The sequence below is a fragment of the Coregonus lavaretus genome (genome assembly GCF_964263955.1).
Source record: "Coregonus lavaretus genome assembly, chromosome: 3".
Classification (NCBI taxonomy): Eukaryota; Metazoa; Chordata; class Actinopteri; order Salmoniformes; family Salmonidae; genus Coregonus; species Coregonus lavaretus.
In genome coordinates, this window is record NC_139990.1 from 22,935,561 (window position 1) to 22,952,904 (window position 17,344).

The 17,344-nt window shown below is 44.6% G+C and overlaps 1 protein-coding gene across 1 annotated transcript in view; it reads right to left on the bottom strand.

The window, feature by feature from the left end:
• LOC311126290 (alpha-2,8-sialyltransferase 8E-like) overlaps positions 1–7,973 on the bottom strand; it is a gene marked incomplete at both ends in the record, with an annotated part of 41,460 nt that extends 33,487 nt beyond the window's left edge. The window contains one exon of the mRNA XM_084158502.1: positions 7,891–7,973. Within this exon, the coding sequence (XP_084014628.1) occupies positions 7,891–7,973 (83 nt within the window). The remainder of the gene's footprint in view (positions 1–7,890) is intronic.
• Positions 7,974–17,344: the final 9,371 nt, after the last annotated feature.

The following is a 17,344-nucleotide window of genomic DNA, read 5'->3' on the forward strand; positions in this document are numbered from 1 at the left end:
CCATCTGTAAATACGAATACAATTGTTAAATTACGAGCCTAGTTGGTTTAGCCACAGAAAAAGACTGCAACCTTCCCGCTAGCCATGATTGGCTGAGATAATGAGTGGGCTGGACATGCCGAGAGATGAGTTCGGATTGGTCTGCCATGTAACACGCTTCTGTCTATTTGAGCTGGACAGTATGTGGAGGTAATTCTGTCTAACAAGGTAGAACTGCATAAGTGTTGCTCTCCACTTTCTGGAGGACCGAGTTTTGAAATCACTGTAATTAGTGTATGATAGCTTAGGAGATGGAGAAAACACCTGTCTCCGGATTACATCTTCAAACTAAGAAGAAGAAGTAAGAAGAACAGCGCCGGAGAGAAGATGGCTGCCGTTTTACAGCCCTCTAATCAACCCTCTAACCAATTGTACTATTATGTGTGTTTTTCCGCGTTATTTGTAATTTATTTTGTACATAATGTTTCTGCCATCGTCTCTTATAACCAAAAAGAGCTTCTGGATATCAGGACAGCGATTACTCACCTCGCATTGGACGAAGATTTTTTCTTCAACGAGGCGGCCGCGAAGGATATCATACAGACACCCGACAAGGCCCAAATCCCCGTCATTCGCGTGAGGAAGAGACGGAGATATCGCGGACGCAGATCCGGGTGCCTTGTAAGGATCCGACGGCGAGCGAGTAAACTGCCTCTTCCATCAATCCTATTAGCCAACGTTCAAGCTTTTGAGAATAAAATGGACGATTTAAGATTACGGTTATCCTACCAACGGGACATTAAAAACTGTAATATCTTATGTTTCACGGAGTCGTGGCTGAACGACAACAATGATAACATTCAGCTAGCAGGCTATACGCTACATCGGCAGGACAGAACGGCTGACGCTGGTAAGACAAGGGGTGGCGGTCTGTGTATATTTGTAAACAACAGCTGGTGCACAAAATCAAATACTAAGGAAGTCTCGAGGTTTTGCTCGCCTGAGGTAGAGTATCTTATGATAAGCTGTAGACCACACTATTTACCAAGAGAGTTTTCATCTATATTTTTCATAGCTGTCTATTTACCACCACAAACCAATGCTGACATTAAGATTGCACTGAATGAGTTGTACAAGGCCATTAATCAACAGGAAAACGCTCATCCAGATGCAGCGCTCCTAGTGGCCGGGGACTTTAATGCAGGGAAACTTAAATCCGTTCTACCTAATTTCTACCAGCATGTTAAATGTGCAACCAGGGGGAAAAAAACTCTAGACCACCTTTACTCCACACACAGAGACGCATACAAAGCTCTCCCTCGCCCTCCATTTGGCAAATCTGACCATAACTCTATCCTCCTGATTCCTGCTTATAAGCAAAAACTGAAGCAGGAAGCACCAGTGATTCGGTTAATAAAAAAGTGGTCAGATGAAGCAGATGCTAAGCTACAGGACTGTTTTGCTAGCACAGACTGGAACATGTTCCGGGATTCTTCAGACAGCATTGAGGAGTACACCACATCAGTCACTGGCTTCATCAATAAGTGCATCGATGATGTCGTCCCCACAGTGACCGTACGTACATACCCCAACCAGAAGCCATGGATTACAGGAAACATCCGCACTGAGCTAAAGGGTAGAGCTGCCGCTTTCAAGGAACGGGACTCTAACCCGGACGCTTATAAGAAATCCCGCTATGACCTCCGACGAACCATCAAACAGGCAAAGAGTCCATACAGGTCTAAGATTGAATCATACTACACTGGCTCTGACGCTCGTCGGATGTGGCAGGGCTTGAAAACTATTACAGACTACAAAGGGAAGCACAGCCGCGAGCTGCCCAGTGACACAAGCCTACCAGACGAGCTAAACCACTTCTATGCTCGCTTCGAGGCAAGCAACACTGAAGCATGCATGAGAGCACCAGCTGTTCCGGATGACTATGTGATCACGCTCTCCGTAGCCGATGTGAGTAAGACTTTTAAGCAGGTCAACATTCACAAGGCCGCAGGGCCAGACGGATTACCAGGACGTGTACTCCGAGCATGTGCTGACCAACTGGCAAGTGTCTTCACTGACATTTTCAACATGTCCCTGACTGAGTCTGTAATACCAACATGTTTCAAGCAGACCACCATAGTCCCCGTGCCCAAGAACTCTAAGATAACCTGCCTAAATGACTACCGACCCGTAGCACTGACGTCTGTAGCCATGAAGTGCTTTGAAAGACTGGTCATGGCTCACATCAACAGCATAATCCCAGAAACCCTAGACCCACTCCAATTTGCATACCGCCCCAACAGATCCACAGATGATGCAATCTCTATCGCACTCCACACTGCCCTTTCCCACCTGGACAAGAGGAACACCTACGTGAGAATGCTATTCATTGACTACAGCTCAGCATTCAACACCATAGTGCCCTATAAGCTCATCACTAAGCTAAGGATCCTGGGACTAAACACCTCCCTCTGCAACTGGATCCTGGACTTCCTGACGGGCCGCCCCCAGGTGGTAAGGGTAGGTAACAACACATCTGCCACACTGATCCTCAACACGGGGGCCCCTCAGGGGTGCGTGCTCAGTCCCCTCCTGTACTCTCTGTTCACCCATGACTGCATGGCCAGGCACGACTCCAACACCATCATTAAGTTTGCCGACGACACAACAGTGGTAGGCCTGATCACCGACAACGATGAGACAGCCTATAGGGAGGAGGTCAGAGATCTGGCCGTGTGGTGCCAGGATAACAACCTCTCCCTCAACGTGACCAAGACAAAGGAGATGATTGTGGACTACAGGAAAAAAAAGAGGACTGAGCACGCCCCCATTCTCATCGACGGGGCTGTAGTGGAACAGGTTGAGAGCTTCAAGTTCCTTGGTGTCCACATCACCAACGAACTATCATGGTCCAAACACACCAAGACAGTCGTGAAGAGGGCACGACAAAGCCTATTCCCCCTCAGGAGACTGAAAAGATTTGGCATGGGTCCTCAGATCCTCAAAAAATTATACAGCTGCACCATCGAGAGCATCCTGACTGGTTGCATCACCGCCTGGTATGGCAACTGCTTGGCCTCCGACCGCAAGGCACTACAGAGGGTAGTGCGTACAGCCCAGTACATCACTGGGGCAAAGCTTCCTGCCATCCAGGACCTCTATACCAGGCGGTGTCAGAGGAAGGCCCTCAAAATTGTCAAAGACTCCAGCCACCCTAGTCATAGACTGTTCTCTCTGCTACCGCACGGCAAGCGGTACCGGAGTGCCAAGTCTAGGTCCAAAAGACTTCTCAACAGCTTCTACCCCCAAGCCATAAGACTCCTGAACAGCTAATCATGGCTACCCGGACTATTTGCACTGCCCCCCCACCCCATCCTTTTTACGCTGCTGCTACTCTGTTAAGTATTTATGCATAGTCACACAACTCTACCCACATGTACATATTACCTCAACTACCTCAACTAGCCGGTGCCCCCGCACATTGACTCTGCAACGGTACCCCCCTGTATATATAGCACTTTTTTTGTTGTTGTTTTATTCTTACTTTTTTTGTTTAAAATAAATGCACTGTTGGTTAAGGGCTGTAAGTAAGCATTTCACTGTAATGTCTGCACCTGTTGTATTCGGCGCATGTGACCAATAAAATTTGATTTGATTTGATTTGATTTGATTCAAACTAAGGGCAACCATGGCATCCGTAACAGAGAGGGAGAAGCGTCCATCCATGTATATGGCTAAGATAGTCTAGGTAGCTACATTTTCAGATATTACACATATATAATTTAGTCAGAAAGTAATTTTCATTTAAAGTTAAAGTGTACTGTTAGCTAGCTAGCTAACGATAGCTGGCTGGCTCGCTAGCTAACATTACGTGTATGATCTGTGTAGTAATATTATTCGTATCTCAGAGCCATTTGCTTTGCTAGTTATAGCCTAATGTTAGCTAGCTAACATTGAACCTGGTTGGTTAGCTACCTGCAGATTCATGCAGGGTAGTAACGTCATGAGTTGGGATTAGGGTTCATTGTTTAGCTAGTTAGCTAGCTACATGTCTTAACAGAAGACTCCACTATGCAAGTATCCATTTCGATAGAATGTTCATGATGTCACTGCGACAGCTGTTGATAGATGTAGATGGTAAATTCGCTCTGGCTATCTACTCTGATTTCAGAGCACTCTCGTCTGAGTGTGTCAGAATAACTGACACATTTACGAATGCTCAACACCCGTTGATTATGACCGGTGTCAGTAAACGTTGGCAAAAAAGCGTCAATTGGTGCCAGCAGCACAGTTGCAGTCACCAACGCTCTGGATAACATAAAAACAGCCTAACCAGCTCTGCTAGGGCGAGTAAAATGGTCAGAGTGAACTGTTCTCTCATTTGTGTCTGGAAGTAGCTTGCAAGCTAGCCAACATTAGCCAGTTAGCTTGGGTGCTTGACTGCTGTTGTTAGGACAGAACTCTCGGATCAACCCTTAAAGAGATGAGTGGGGCTAAAGTGTGTGAATGATGCTGAATGGGTGTAGACAAAGAAGAGCTCTCCAGTAGGTGTACCAAAACATTGAAAGGCCATTTTCTGAAAAGTGAGGTTACAAGTTTATCAACTTTCAAAGCAGAATTACTTTCCCATTGTTCCTCAACTGTAGTGTATGATATACCATTTTCTAGCTTTGAGTCTTTACTTTTATCCAATGTAAAAAACACAATTTCAAATGTAGCTACATAAGACCTAATCGAACCGGTCAGTCACAAATATCAGTATTCCTAGCTTGCACCTATATCTGAGCAGTGGTGGCCTGTCCATTAGTGTGTTAGGGGCGGTGCCCCACTTGTGATTTGTCAAAAAAAAAAAAAAAAATATATATATATATATATATATAACATTTAAAAAATGTATTTGTATTTTATTTTTTTGTGCACTGAGTGTACAAAACATTAGGAACATCTTCCTAATATTTAGTTGGATTTAACAGGTGACATCAATAAGGGATCATAGACTGACCAGGTGAATCCAGGTGAACGCTATGTCATGGAAAGAGCAGGTGTTGCAAATGTTTTGTACACTCAGTGTATATTATATAATTTGAGGATTATGATTAAAATGTCCATAAAACTGTGGTTAATTTGTGTACATTTTGCGGTTTCAAAACTATATTTTTCAAAACTGTCACACCCTGGCTCTGGGACTCATTATGTTGAGCCAGGGTGTGTTAATTTCTATGTGTGTATTTCTATGTTGGTGTTCATTCTAGTTTGTTGTATTCTATGTTTGCCTGAGTGACTCCCAATCAGAGGCAACGAGAGTCAGCTGTTGGCTGGTTGTCTCTGATTGGGAGCCATATTTAAACTGTATGTTTTCCCTTTGTGGTTGTGGGTTTTTGTTCCGTGTTCGGTCATTGATACCGTGGACGTCACGAGTCGTGTTTTGTATTTTGACGCTTTAACTAATTAAAGTCATGTTTGTTCATAATGCTGCGCCTTGGTCTACTCCTTACCTCGATCGTGACAGAAAAACCCACCATGCAACGACCAAGCAGCGTGTCCAGGGGCAGCCCTTGGGGTGGACATGGGAGGAAGCGCCGGGAAAGGCCCTGGCAAAAGAGGAGCACCGTGTCCAGGTGCAGGCAGCCTGGACATGGGAGGAGATATTGGACGGTAAAGGGTCCTGGACTTGGGGGGAAATCCTGGCCGGGATGGATCGCCGGCCATGGAGTGAGACGGTGGAGAGGCGACGGAGAGAGGAGCAACGGCGTGATCAGGGTCGTCGTCGGACGGTCGTGAGGCAACCCCAGAAATGTTTTAGGGGGGGGCACACGGCATGGACGACGGGGCTGACGGAGGAGAAAAGGGGGCAGATCCAGAAGGCCACCAGGCCAGGGGTTCACCGCCCTGTACGTCCTGTGCGGATGCCTCACACAGAGTGTGTGAGGGTAGGCATTCAGCCAGGACGGGTGGTGGCCGCTCTTCACTCCAGGCCTCCTATCCGTCTCCACAGCCCGGTTCGGCCTGTCCCTGCTCCACGCACCAAGCCTACGGTGTGCGTCGCCAGCCCAGCCCGGCCTGTCCCTGCTCCACGCACCAAGCCTACGGTGTGCGTCGCCAGCCCAGTCCGGCCTGTCCCTGCTCCACGCACCAAGCCTACGGTGTGCGTCGACAGCCCAGCCCGGCCTGTCCCTGCTCCACGCACCAAGCCTACGGTGTGCGTCGACAGCCCAGCCCGGCCTGTCCCTGCTCCACGCACCAAGCCTACGATGTGCGTCGACAGCCCAGCCCGGCCTGTCCCTGCTCCACGCACTAAACCTACGGTGCGCGTCGCCAGCCCGGTCCGGCCTGTTCCTGCCACCCGCACCAAGTCTATGGTGCGCGTCGCCAGCCCGACCCGGCCTGTTCCTGCCACTCGCACCAAACCTACGGTGCGCGTCGCCAGCCCGGTCCGGCCTGTTCCTGCCACCCGCACCAAGTCTACGGTGCGCGTCGCCAGCCCGACCCGGCCTGTTCCTGCCGCTCGCATTAAGCCAGGGGTGCGAGAAGTCAGCCTGGTAAGGCCCGTCCCTCTTCCACGCACCAAGCCAGGGGTGTGAGTCGTCAGCCTGGTAAGGCCCGTTCCTCCTCCACGCACAAAGCCAGGGGTGCGCGTCGTCAGCCTGGTAAGGCCCGTCCCTCCTCCACGCACCAAGCCAGGGGTGCGAGTCGTCAGCCTGGTAAGGCCCGTTCCTCCTCCACGCACCAAGCCAGGGGTGCGAGTCGACAGCCTGGTAAGGACCGCTCCTGTTAAGTCCAGTCCTGCTCCAGCCGGCGGGGCCAGACTGGACCAGGGGCGCTATGGGGGGTGTATTGGAGGGTGGTGGTCAAGGCCGGAGCCAGAACCGCCGCCGAGGAGGTATGCCCGCCCAGCCCTCCCCTGGTTTGTTTAGTTGAGGCGCGGTCGCAGTCCGCGCCTTTAGGGGGGGGTACTGTCACACCCTGGCTCTGGGACTCATTATGTTGAGCCAGGGTGTGTTCATTTCTATGTGTGTATTTCTATGTTGGTGTTCATTCTAGTTTGTTGTATTCTATGTTTGCCTGAGTGACTCCCAATCAGAGGCAACGAGTGTCAGCTGTTGGCTGGTTGTCTCTGATTGGGAGCCATATTTAAACTGTATGTTTTCCCTTTGTGGTTGTGGGTTTTTGTTCCGTGTTCGGTCATTGATACCGTGGACGTCACGAGTCGTGTTTTGTATTTTGACGCTTTAACTAATTAAAGTCATGTTTGTTCATCACGCTGCGCCTTGGTCTACTCCTTACCTCGATCGTGACAAAAACAAGCTGTTCATTTACCTACTGCTCTGCCATCAGCAGACCCACCACCCAGCGCTTGGATTGATGGCACTAAAGAGCAAATTGCAATGAACTTGGAAATAAATAATCATGACAGTCCATTGGTAGCTTGGGCCCTGAACCAGACATCCATATCTATATGTCAAAGGACAGAGCGATACAGTAGATAGAACCTTCTCGCCCTCCATGGCTCTGTATCGAATTCGCAACAATGTTCTGTAAACACCAGCCCGAGAGTCTTGTATAAAACCCAAATAAAAAGGTAGTGACTTTGTCAGCTGCTACAGAATCACAAAGTGTTCACAGAATGCCATCAATACAATACAACAGTGAATAATCAGTGTGTCCTCAGTCATTGTACCTCCAGTCTGGCGTCAATCATTATCAACAGATAAGAGAATAATCCATAACATTCAGCTTCAAGTCTAGTGACCATGAACCCGCCCGCACCTTGAGTGTCACAAACAGAACACTAGAAATGATATGTATTACAGAAACTCCAAATATGCTAAACATTGTGTTGATCACTCTAAACTAAATAACTCTTAAATGTCCCCATTACACACACGCACATACACAGCATTACAAACGTACCTTTGGTGTTGGTAGTAGTCTATGAGTGTTATTGACAGGAGAGTTCCGGAGCAGACCAGAATAAATAGAATCAGGTAACGCATTGTTACAAAAGGTCACAGACTGAATGACAACTACACTATTGGTCAATCAGCGAGGGATAGAGGGAGGGAGGAGAGAAGGAGGCTGAGGGGAACGGAGGAGAGGTGTGTGTTTGTGTGTGTGTGCGTGAGTGTGTGTGACTCAGATGTTTTTATTCAACCCAATCAAGGATTTGCTACACTGCAGAAACATGGGGCCAATTGTAACTACGGATTGCCAACTGATATCTTGTTAAATTTGCACTATGCAGAAATCGCTCCGCCATTTCCTGGTTGCTAAAACTCTAATAGTTAGTCTAATTTCAGTTTATGTGACAAAATAAGCTATTATAGTGTAGATAATCATTGTACCATCTAAACCGCTGTGAAATATATTTTCCGTAACCAAAAATATTGTTGTTTCAGCTGTTTGAAGCTGGTGTACAAATCCGAAAGTAAAAGACAGAAAAACAAAACTTAAGAACGGGAAGCATGGAAATAGCGCACCTAGAACAGATCTACCGCTTCTTAGACTTGTTTAAAGTAGAATGATAGATCTATAACTCACATTTCTATGAAATAGGATTTTATTGAGCTGATCATCACCTTGAAAGGCTCTGAAAAGCAACCGATTATCTCTGGCCCTGTGTCGTCGCTGGGTCGCATCTGCGAAAGGTTCAGCAGGCTCTTAGCTTTTCATATCTGCCTTAAAGACTACTGCCACTCTGTTGGCATAACTTTTATTGACAATTTCGACACTTTTGGGAAACAAAAGATGCTCCATCTAGGAGCCTGGACACTCTCTTCATATTTCAAGGCCGCGTTAAGATATTGACTCAGAGACAGACCAAGCCCCGCTCAGGTAATACTATATCAATATCAACCATCAGGCAGGGCCTGCAACTGCCTATTGAACGTAGCTTGTTTGAGTTAGACTCCATGTGACTTTAAAAATTGTAAAAGACTTGGGTTGATGCATCTGAACATTAGGAGCTTACTTCCTAAACTGGATTACATCAAGATCTGGGCTATACAGACGAATCCGGACATTCTGGTATTGACTGAAACTTGGATCTCTGGGGACATTCTGAACTCTGATATTAATTTTGAGGGTTATAATGTGTTCAGAGCTGACAGACAGGGTAGAGGTGGAGGAGTGGCCATTCTTATTAAAAACAATTTCTCAGTGTCTTTACTGAAGAAATAAAAAATTCAGAAACTATCTTTAAGCCTTTGTCTGGGGAAACATTTATGCATAACTGTTATAGGGGTCTACCGTCCTCCCTCGGCTAACCTTTGTGCACTCAAGGAGTTAAATGGTTTGTTGTCTTCTTTTACTTAATCAGAAGTTATTTTCCTTGGTGACCTAAATTATGATTGTGAAATGCAGGCTTCAGACAATCTAAAAGACATGTAATGATCTAAACCTAACCCAGCTGGTGACTAAGCCTACACAGCCCAACCCTAAAGATCCTTCAAAGTAAACTCTGATTGATCTTATTCTAACGAATACACCAGAGAAATATGTTTCTACTGGTGTCTTTGCCCAACCTATTAGTGACCATTGCCCAGTTGTTTGTGTTAGAGATGGAAGAATACAAAAATCTAATCCTTGTGTCATCACAAAGAAGAACTTTAAAAGCTTCAGGGAACAGGCTTCTTTACATGATTTGATTTTAGTGACATTGATTGTATTTCAGCTATACCTGAACCTGATTTAGCTTTGAGCCTTTTTTGAGATGTCTTCAATACTATTGTGGATAATCGTGCTTCAAAAAATTAAGGGTTAAAGGTAGGTTGAATGCCTGGTACACTCTGGAATTATCAGAAGTCATTCATAAAAGAGATGATGCTTGGGTCAAGGCCAGGAATCAGAAAGGCTAAATCTGATTATTATGTAACTGCTCTTTCGGATTGTAATGGGAACCCAGCTAAATTCTGGAAAACTGTGAAATCTCTGAAGGGTTCTACTTCCTCCACTCTGCCACAACAAAATTAATTCAGACACTGGCCTCATTATGGAAAACAATGCCATTATTGATGCATTTAATCACCATTTTATTTCAGCTGGCTATCTCTTTGAAATAACTTCTAAACCTATTCACAATGAGACTGGGCTGGATGCTGATAGGGAGAAATAATAGTCAAAGCCTTTCTTTTAGTGTCACGCCCTGGCTCTGGGGACTCTTATATGTTGAGCCAGGGTGTGGAGTTTCTATGTGTTATTTTCTATGTTGTGTTCTAGTTCGTGTTTTCTATGTTGGCCAGGGTGGTTCCCAATCAGAGGCAGCTGATTCTCGTTGTCTCTGATTGGGAACCATACTTAGGCAGCCTTTTGGCACTAGTTTATTGTGGGATCTTGTTCCGGAAGGTTTGTGTATTTAACCTAGGACTTCACGTATCGTTTATTGTTTTGGTTCGTTGTGTGTACACTAATAAAAGTATGTACGCCTATCACACTGCGCCTTGGTCCGCTTCATCATGTGTCAACGATCGTGACATTTAGGCTATTTACAGAAAAATAAGTCCTGGATGCTTTGCTAGCAATAGACAACTTTGCTATTTTTTTCTAAGAGGTGTATTTTGAATATAAACCAAAAAGGGTTTAGGCCTGGGCATAGCACTATTACAGCAACCACTTTAGTTGTTAATGATCTTGTCAATGCTTTAGACACTAAAATGAAATGTGCTGCTTTGTTTGTGGACCTGCCAAAAGATTTGATACTGTTGATTATGATATTTTATTGAAGAAGTTGTCCTCGATAGGCCCTGACGCCTGTTCATGGTTTCATTATTATCTTAGTGACCGAACTCAGGCCATCGTGATTGATGGGGCTAAGTCTGAATAAAGGTTTAACACAGGGGTCGATTTTGGGACCGGTTCTTTTCACTATTTATACGGAAGAAAAATATAAACGCAACATGTAAAGTGTTGGTTTCATGAGCTGAAATAAAAAATCCCAGAAATGTTCCAGATGCTCATAAAGCATATTTCTCTCAAATTTTGTGCACAAACTTGTTTACATCCCTGTTAGTGAGCATTTCTTCTTTGCCAAGATAATCCATCCACCTGACAGGCGTGGCATATCAAGAAGCTGATTAAACAGCATGATCATTACACAGGTGCACCTTGTGCTGGGGACATAAAAAGGCCACTCTAAAATGTGCAGTTTTGTCACAAAACACAATGCCACAGATGTCTCAGTTTTTCCTGGCATGCTAACTGCAGGAATGTCCACCAGAGCTGTTGCCAGAGAATTTAAGGTTAATTTCTCTACCATAAGCCATAACGTTGTTTTAGAGAATTTGGCAGTACGTCCAACCGGCCTCACAACCGCAGAAAACGTGTATGGCGTCGTGTGGGTGAGAGGTTTGCTGATGTCAACTTTGTGAACAGAGTGCCCCATTGTGACGGTGGGGTTATGGTACGGGCAGGCATAAGCTACGGACAACGAACACAATTGCATTTTATCGATGGCAATTTGAATGCACAGAGATACCGTGACGAGATCCTGAGGCCCATTGTTGTGCCATTCATCCGCCGCCATCACCTCATGTTTCAGCATGATAATGCACGGCCCCATGTCGCAAGGATCTGTACACAATTCCTGAAAGCTGAAAATGTCCCATTCTTTCATGGCATGCATACTCACCAGACATGTCACCCATTGAGCATGTTTGGGATGCTCTGTATTGACGTACATGACAGTGTGTTACAGTTCCCGCCAATATCCAGCAACTTCACACAGCCATTGAAGAGGAGTATGACAACATTCCACAGGCTACTATCAACATCTTGATCAACTCTATGCGAAGGAGATGTGACGTGCCTCATGAGGCAAATTGTTGTCACACCAGATACTGACTGGTTTTCTGATCCATGCCCCTAACTTTTTTTAAGGTACAGTGCTTTGCAAAAGTATTCATCCCCCTTGGCTTTTTTCATATGTTGTTGCATTACAACCTGTAATTTAAATGGATTTTTATTTGGATTTCATGTAATGGACATACACAAAATAGTCCAAATTGGTGAAATGAAATGAAAAAAATTATTTGTTTCAAAAAATTATAAAAAATTAGTAACGGAAAAGTGGTGCGTGCATATGTATTCACCCCCTTTGCTATGAAGCCCCTAAATAAGATCTGGTGCAACCAATTACCTTCAGAAGTCACATAATTAGTTAAATAAAGTCCACCTGTGTGCAATCTAAGTGTCACATGATCTGTCACATGATCTCAATATATATACACCTGTTCTGAAAACCCAGTCTGCAACACCACTAAGCAAGGGGCACCACCAAGCAAGCGGTACCATGAAGACCAAGGAGCTCTCCAAACAGGTCAGGGACAAAGTTGTGGAGAAGTACAGATCAGGGTTGGGTTATAAAAAAATATCAGAAACTTTGAACATCCCACGGAGCACCATTAAATCCATGATTAAAAAATGGAAATAATATGGCACCACAACAAACCTGCCAGGAGAGGGCCACCCACCAAAACACACAGACCAGGCAAGGAGAGCATTAATCAGAGAGGCAACAAAGAGACCAAAGATAACCCTGAAGGAGCTGCAAAGCTCCAGATTGGAGTGTCTGTCCATAGGACCACTTTAAGCCGCACACTCCACAGAGCTAGGCTTTACGGAAGAGTGGCCAGAAAAAAGCCATTGCTTAAAGAAGAAAATAAGCAAACACGTTTGGTGTTCGCCAAAAGGCATGTGGGAGACTCCCCAAACATATGGAAGAAGGTACTCTGGTAAAATGAGACGAAAATTGAGCTTTTTGGCCATCAAGGAAAACGCTATGTCTGGCGCAAACCCAACACCTCTCATCACCCCGAGAACACCATCCCCACAGTGAAGCATGGTGGTGGCAGCATCATGCTGTGGGGATGTTTTTCATCGACAGGGACTGGGAAACTGGTCAGAATTGAAGGAATGATGGATGGCGCTAAATACAGGGAAATTCTTGAGGGAAACCTGTTTCAGTCTTCCAAAGATTTGAGACTAGGACAGAGGTTCACTTTCCAGCAGGACAATGACCCTAAGCATACTGCTAAAGCAAAACTCAAGTGGTTTAAGGGGAAACATTTAAATGTCTTGGAATGGCCGAGAATCTGTGGTATGACTTAAAGATTCCTGTACACCAGCGGAACCCATCCAACTTGAAGGAGCTGGAGCAGTTTTGCTTTGAAGAATGGGCAAAAATCCCAGTGGCTAGATGTGCCAAGCTTATAGAGACATACCCCAAGAGACTTGCAGCTGAAGTCTTCTGTTTTTTTGTCTTATTTCTTGTTTGTTTCATAATAAATAATATTTTGCATCTTCAAAGTGGTAGGCATGTTGAGTAAATCAAATGATAGAAACCCCCCAAAAATCCATTTTAATTCCAGGTTGTAAGGCAACAAAATAGGAAAAATGCCAAGGGGGTGAATACTTTCGCAAGGCACTGTATCTGTGACCAACATATGCATACAGTGGGGAAAGAAAGTATTTAGTCAGCCACCAATTGTACAAGTTCTCCCACTTAAAAAGATGAGAGAGGCCTGTAATTTTCATCATAGGTACACGTCAACTATGACAGACAAAATGAGAAAAAAAATCCAGAAAATCACATTGTAGGATTTTTAATGAATTTATTTGCAAATTATGGTGGAAAATAAGTATTTGGTCACCTACAAACAAGCAAGATTTCTGGCTCTCACAGACCTGTAACTTCTTCTTTAAGAGGCTCCTCTGTCCTCCACTCGTTACCTGTATTAATGGCACCTGTTTGAACTTGTTATCAGTATAAAAGACACCTGTCCACAACCTCAAACAGTCACACTCCAAACTCCACTATGGCCAAGACCAAAGAGCTGTCAAAGGACACCAGAAACAAAATTGTAGACCTGCACCAGGCTGGGAAGACTGAATCTGCAATAGGTAAGCAGCTTGGTTTGAAGAAATCAACTGTGGGAGCAATTATTAGGAAATGGAAGACATACAAGACCACTGACAATCTCCTTCGATCTGGGGCTCCACGCAAGATCTCACGCCGTGGGGTCAAAATGATCACAAGAACGGTGAGCAAAAATCCCAGAACCACACAGGGGGACCTAGTGAATGACCTGCAGAGAGCTGGGACCAAAGTAACAAAGCCTACCATCAGTAACACACTACGCCGCCAGGGACTCAAATTCTGCAGTGCCAGACGTGTCCCCCTGCTTAAGCCAGTACATGTCCAGGCCCGTCTGAAGTTTGCTAGAGTGCATTTGGATGATCCAGAAGAGGATTGGGAGAATGTCATATGGTCAGATGAAACCAAAATATAACTTTTTGGTAAAAACTCAACTCGTCATGTTTGGAGGACAAAGAATGCTGAGTTGCATCCAAAGAACACCATACCTACTGTGAAGCATGGGGGTGGAAACATCATGCTTTGGGGCTGTTTTTCTGCAAAGGGACCAGGACGACTGATCCGTGTAAAGGAAAGAATGAATGGGGCCATGTATCGTGAGATTTTGAGTGAAAACCTCCTTCCATCAGCAAGGGCATTGAAGATGAAAACGTGGCTGGGTCTTTCAGCATGACAATGATCCCAAACACACCACCCGGGCAACGAAGGAGTGGCTTCGTAAGAAGCATTTCAAGGTCCTGGAGTGGCCTAGCCAGTCTCCAGATCTCAACCCCATAGAAAATCTTTGGAGGGAGTTGAAAGTCTGTGTTGCCCAGCGACAGCCCCAAAACATCACTGCTCTAGAGGAGATCTGCATGGTGGAATGTGCCAAAATACCAGCAACAGTGTGTGAAAACCTTGTGAAGACTTACAGAAAACGTTTGACCGGTGTCATTGCCAACAAAGGGTATATAACAAAGTATTGAGAAACTTTTGTTATTGACCAAATACTTATTTTCCACCATAATTTGCAAATAAATTCATAAAAAATCCTACAATGTGATTTTCTGGATTTTTTTTCCTCATTTTGTCTGTCATAGTTGACGTGTACCTATGATGAAAATTACAGGCCTCTCTCATCTTTTTAAGTGGGAGAACTTGCACAATTGGTGTCTGACTAAATACTTTTTTTCCCCACTGTATCTGTATTCGCAGTCATGTAAAATCCATAGAAAGTTTTGCATTTTGCCTTTATATTTTTGTTTAGGATTTATAAACACCATTGGTCAATCTGTAAAAAAAAAAAAAAATCTATATGCGGATGAAACTATTATTATTATTATTATTTATTTTATTTCACCTTTATTTAACCAGGTAAGCCAGTTGAGAACAAGTTCTCATTTACAACTGCGACCTGGCCAAGATAAAGCAAAGCAGTGCGATAAAAACAACAACACAGAGTTACATATGGGGTAAAAAAAAACATAAAGTCAAAAAATACTACAGAAAATATATATACAGTGTATGCAAATGTAGCAAGTTATGGAGGTAAGGCAATAAATAGGCTATAGTGCAAAATAATTACAATTAGTATTAACACTGGAATGCTAGATGTGCAAGAGATTATGTGCAAATAGAGATACTGGGGTGCAAAAGAGCAAAATAAATAACAATATAGGGATGAGGTAGTTGGGTGGGCTAATTTCAGATGGGCTGTGTACAGGTGCAGTGATCGGTAAGGTGCTCTGACAACTGATGCTTAAAGTTAGTGAGGGAGATAAGAGTCTCCAGCTTCAGAGATTTTTGCAATTCGTTCCAGTCATTGGCAGCAGAGAACTGGAAGGAATGGTGGCCAAAGGAGGTGTTGGCTTTGGGAATGACCAGTGAGATATACCTGCTGGAGCGCAGACTACGGGTGGGTGCTGCTATGGTGACCAATGAGCTAAGATAAGGCGGGGATTTGCCTAGCAGTGATTTATAGATGGCCTGGAGCCAGTGGGTTTGACGACGAACATGTAGTGAAGACCAGCCAACAAGAGCGTACAGGTCACAGTGGTGGGTAGTGTATGGGGCTTTGGAGACAAAACGGATGGCACTGTGATAGACTACATCCAATTTGCTGAGTAGAGTGTTGGAGGATATTTTGTAAATGACATCGCCAAAGTCAAGGATCGGTAGGATAGTCCGTTTTACGAGGGCATGTTTGGCAGCATGAGTGAAGGAGGCTTTGTTGCGAAATAGGAAGCCGATTCTAGATTTAACTTTGGATTGGAGATTCTTAATGTGAGTCTGGAAGGAGAGTTTACAGTCTAAACAGACACCTAGGTATTTGTAGTTGTCCACATACTCTAGGTCAGACCCGTCGAGAGTGGTGATTCTAGTCGGGTGGGCGGGTGCCAGCAGCGTTCGATTGAAGAGCATGCATTTAGTTTTACTAGTGTTTAAGAGCAGTTGGAGGCTACTGAAGGAGTGTTGTATGGCATTGAAGTTCGTTTGGAGGTTTGTTAACACAGTGTCCAACGAAGGGCCAGAATTATGAATGCTATTGCACTGACTATATCCGTCTTATCAAACTTTGCTGTTGAAGTATAGACACCTGAGTTGCCTAACAGGACTGGTTAACTCTCGAGGTTCCTAGGGTCTCCACCAAGCTACGTAAATCTGCTGTTAGTCTTAAAGCACCGTATTGGTGGAACAAAATTCCAAATACATTTAATCTTAATATTCTGGTACCGTTCGAGCAGTTTAGAGTATTGATTGGGGACTTATTTGTGGAGGAATTTAACTGTTTTTCTGGGTGATTTGTTTTACTTGTGCTTCCCATGACTGTGTTTTGTATTTGAATGTGTATATATATATATACACTGTATGTATATTTTGTGAATAATGTGTATATTTGTGCTGTATTGTGCAGGGCACATTTGAAAAAGAGACCTAGGACTCAATATGTCTTCCCTAGTAAAATAAAGGTAAAAAAATAGTAAATGGGAAAGAGTGGTACACAAAAAGGGCTAATTTGTTACAGGAGGAGGAAGAGGTGATGCAGCATGTCAGACAAAACCATTACTAACCTGCCACCCCTCAGACAGGTCATAAGAATAAACAGAGGTAAAGTGAACTTTGAGATTGATAACTGGCTATAGTGTAACACTAATGTCTAAAAAAAGCTGACATGCTAGGTGTAGCCCAGGTAGAGGTAGAACACAAGGGAATAGTCAAAAAGCTGACAGTAGTCGTGGTTCCAGGGTTAAGGCCAAACCTGCTGGGGCGAGGGTGGATTACAGAGTTGAATGTGGACTGGAGAGCAATGAACAAGCTGGTTGATAGCCAAGAAACACTGGAAGGATTGTTAATCAAACATGAGCAGGTGCTCAAGGAGGACATGTCCACATCCCTAGAAGGGGGGAGTAATACAGTAAGCTAGACATGAGCCATGCTTACCAGCAAATAGTGCTAGATGAGCACAAAGCATTAGGAACACCTGCTCTTTCCATGACATAGACTGACCAGGTGAATCCA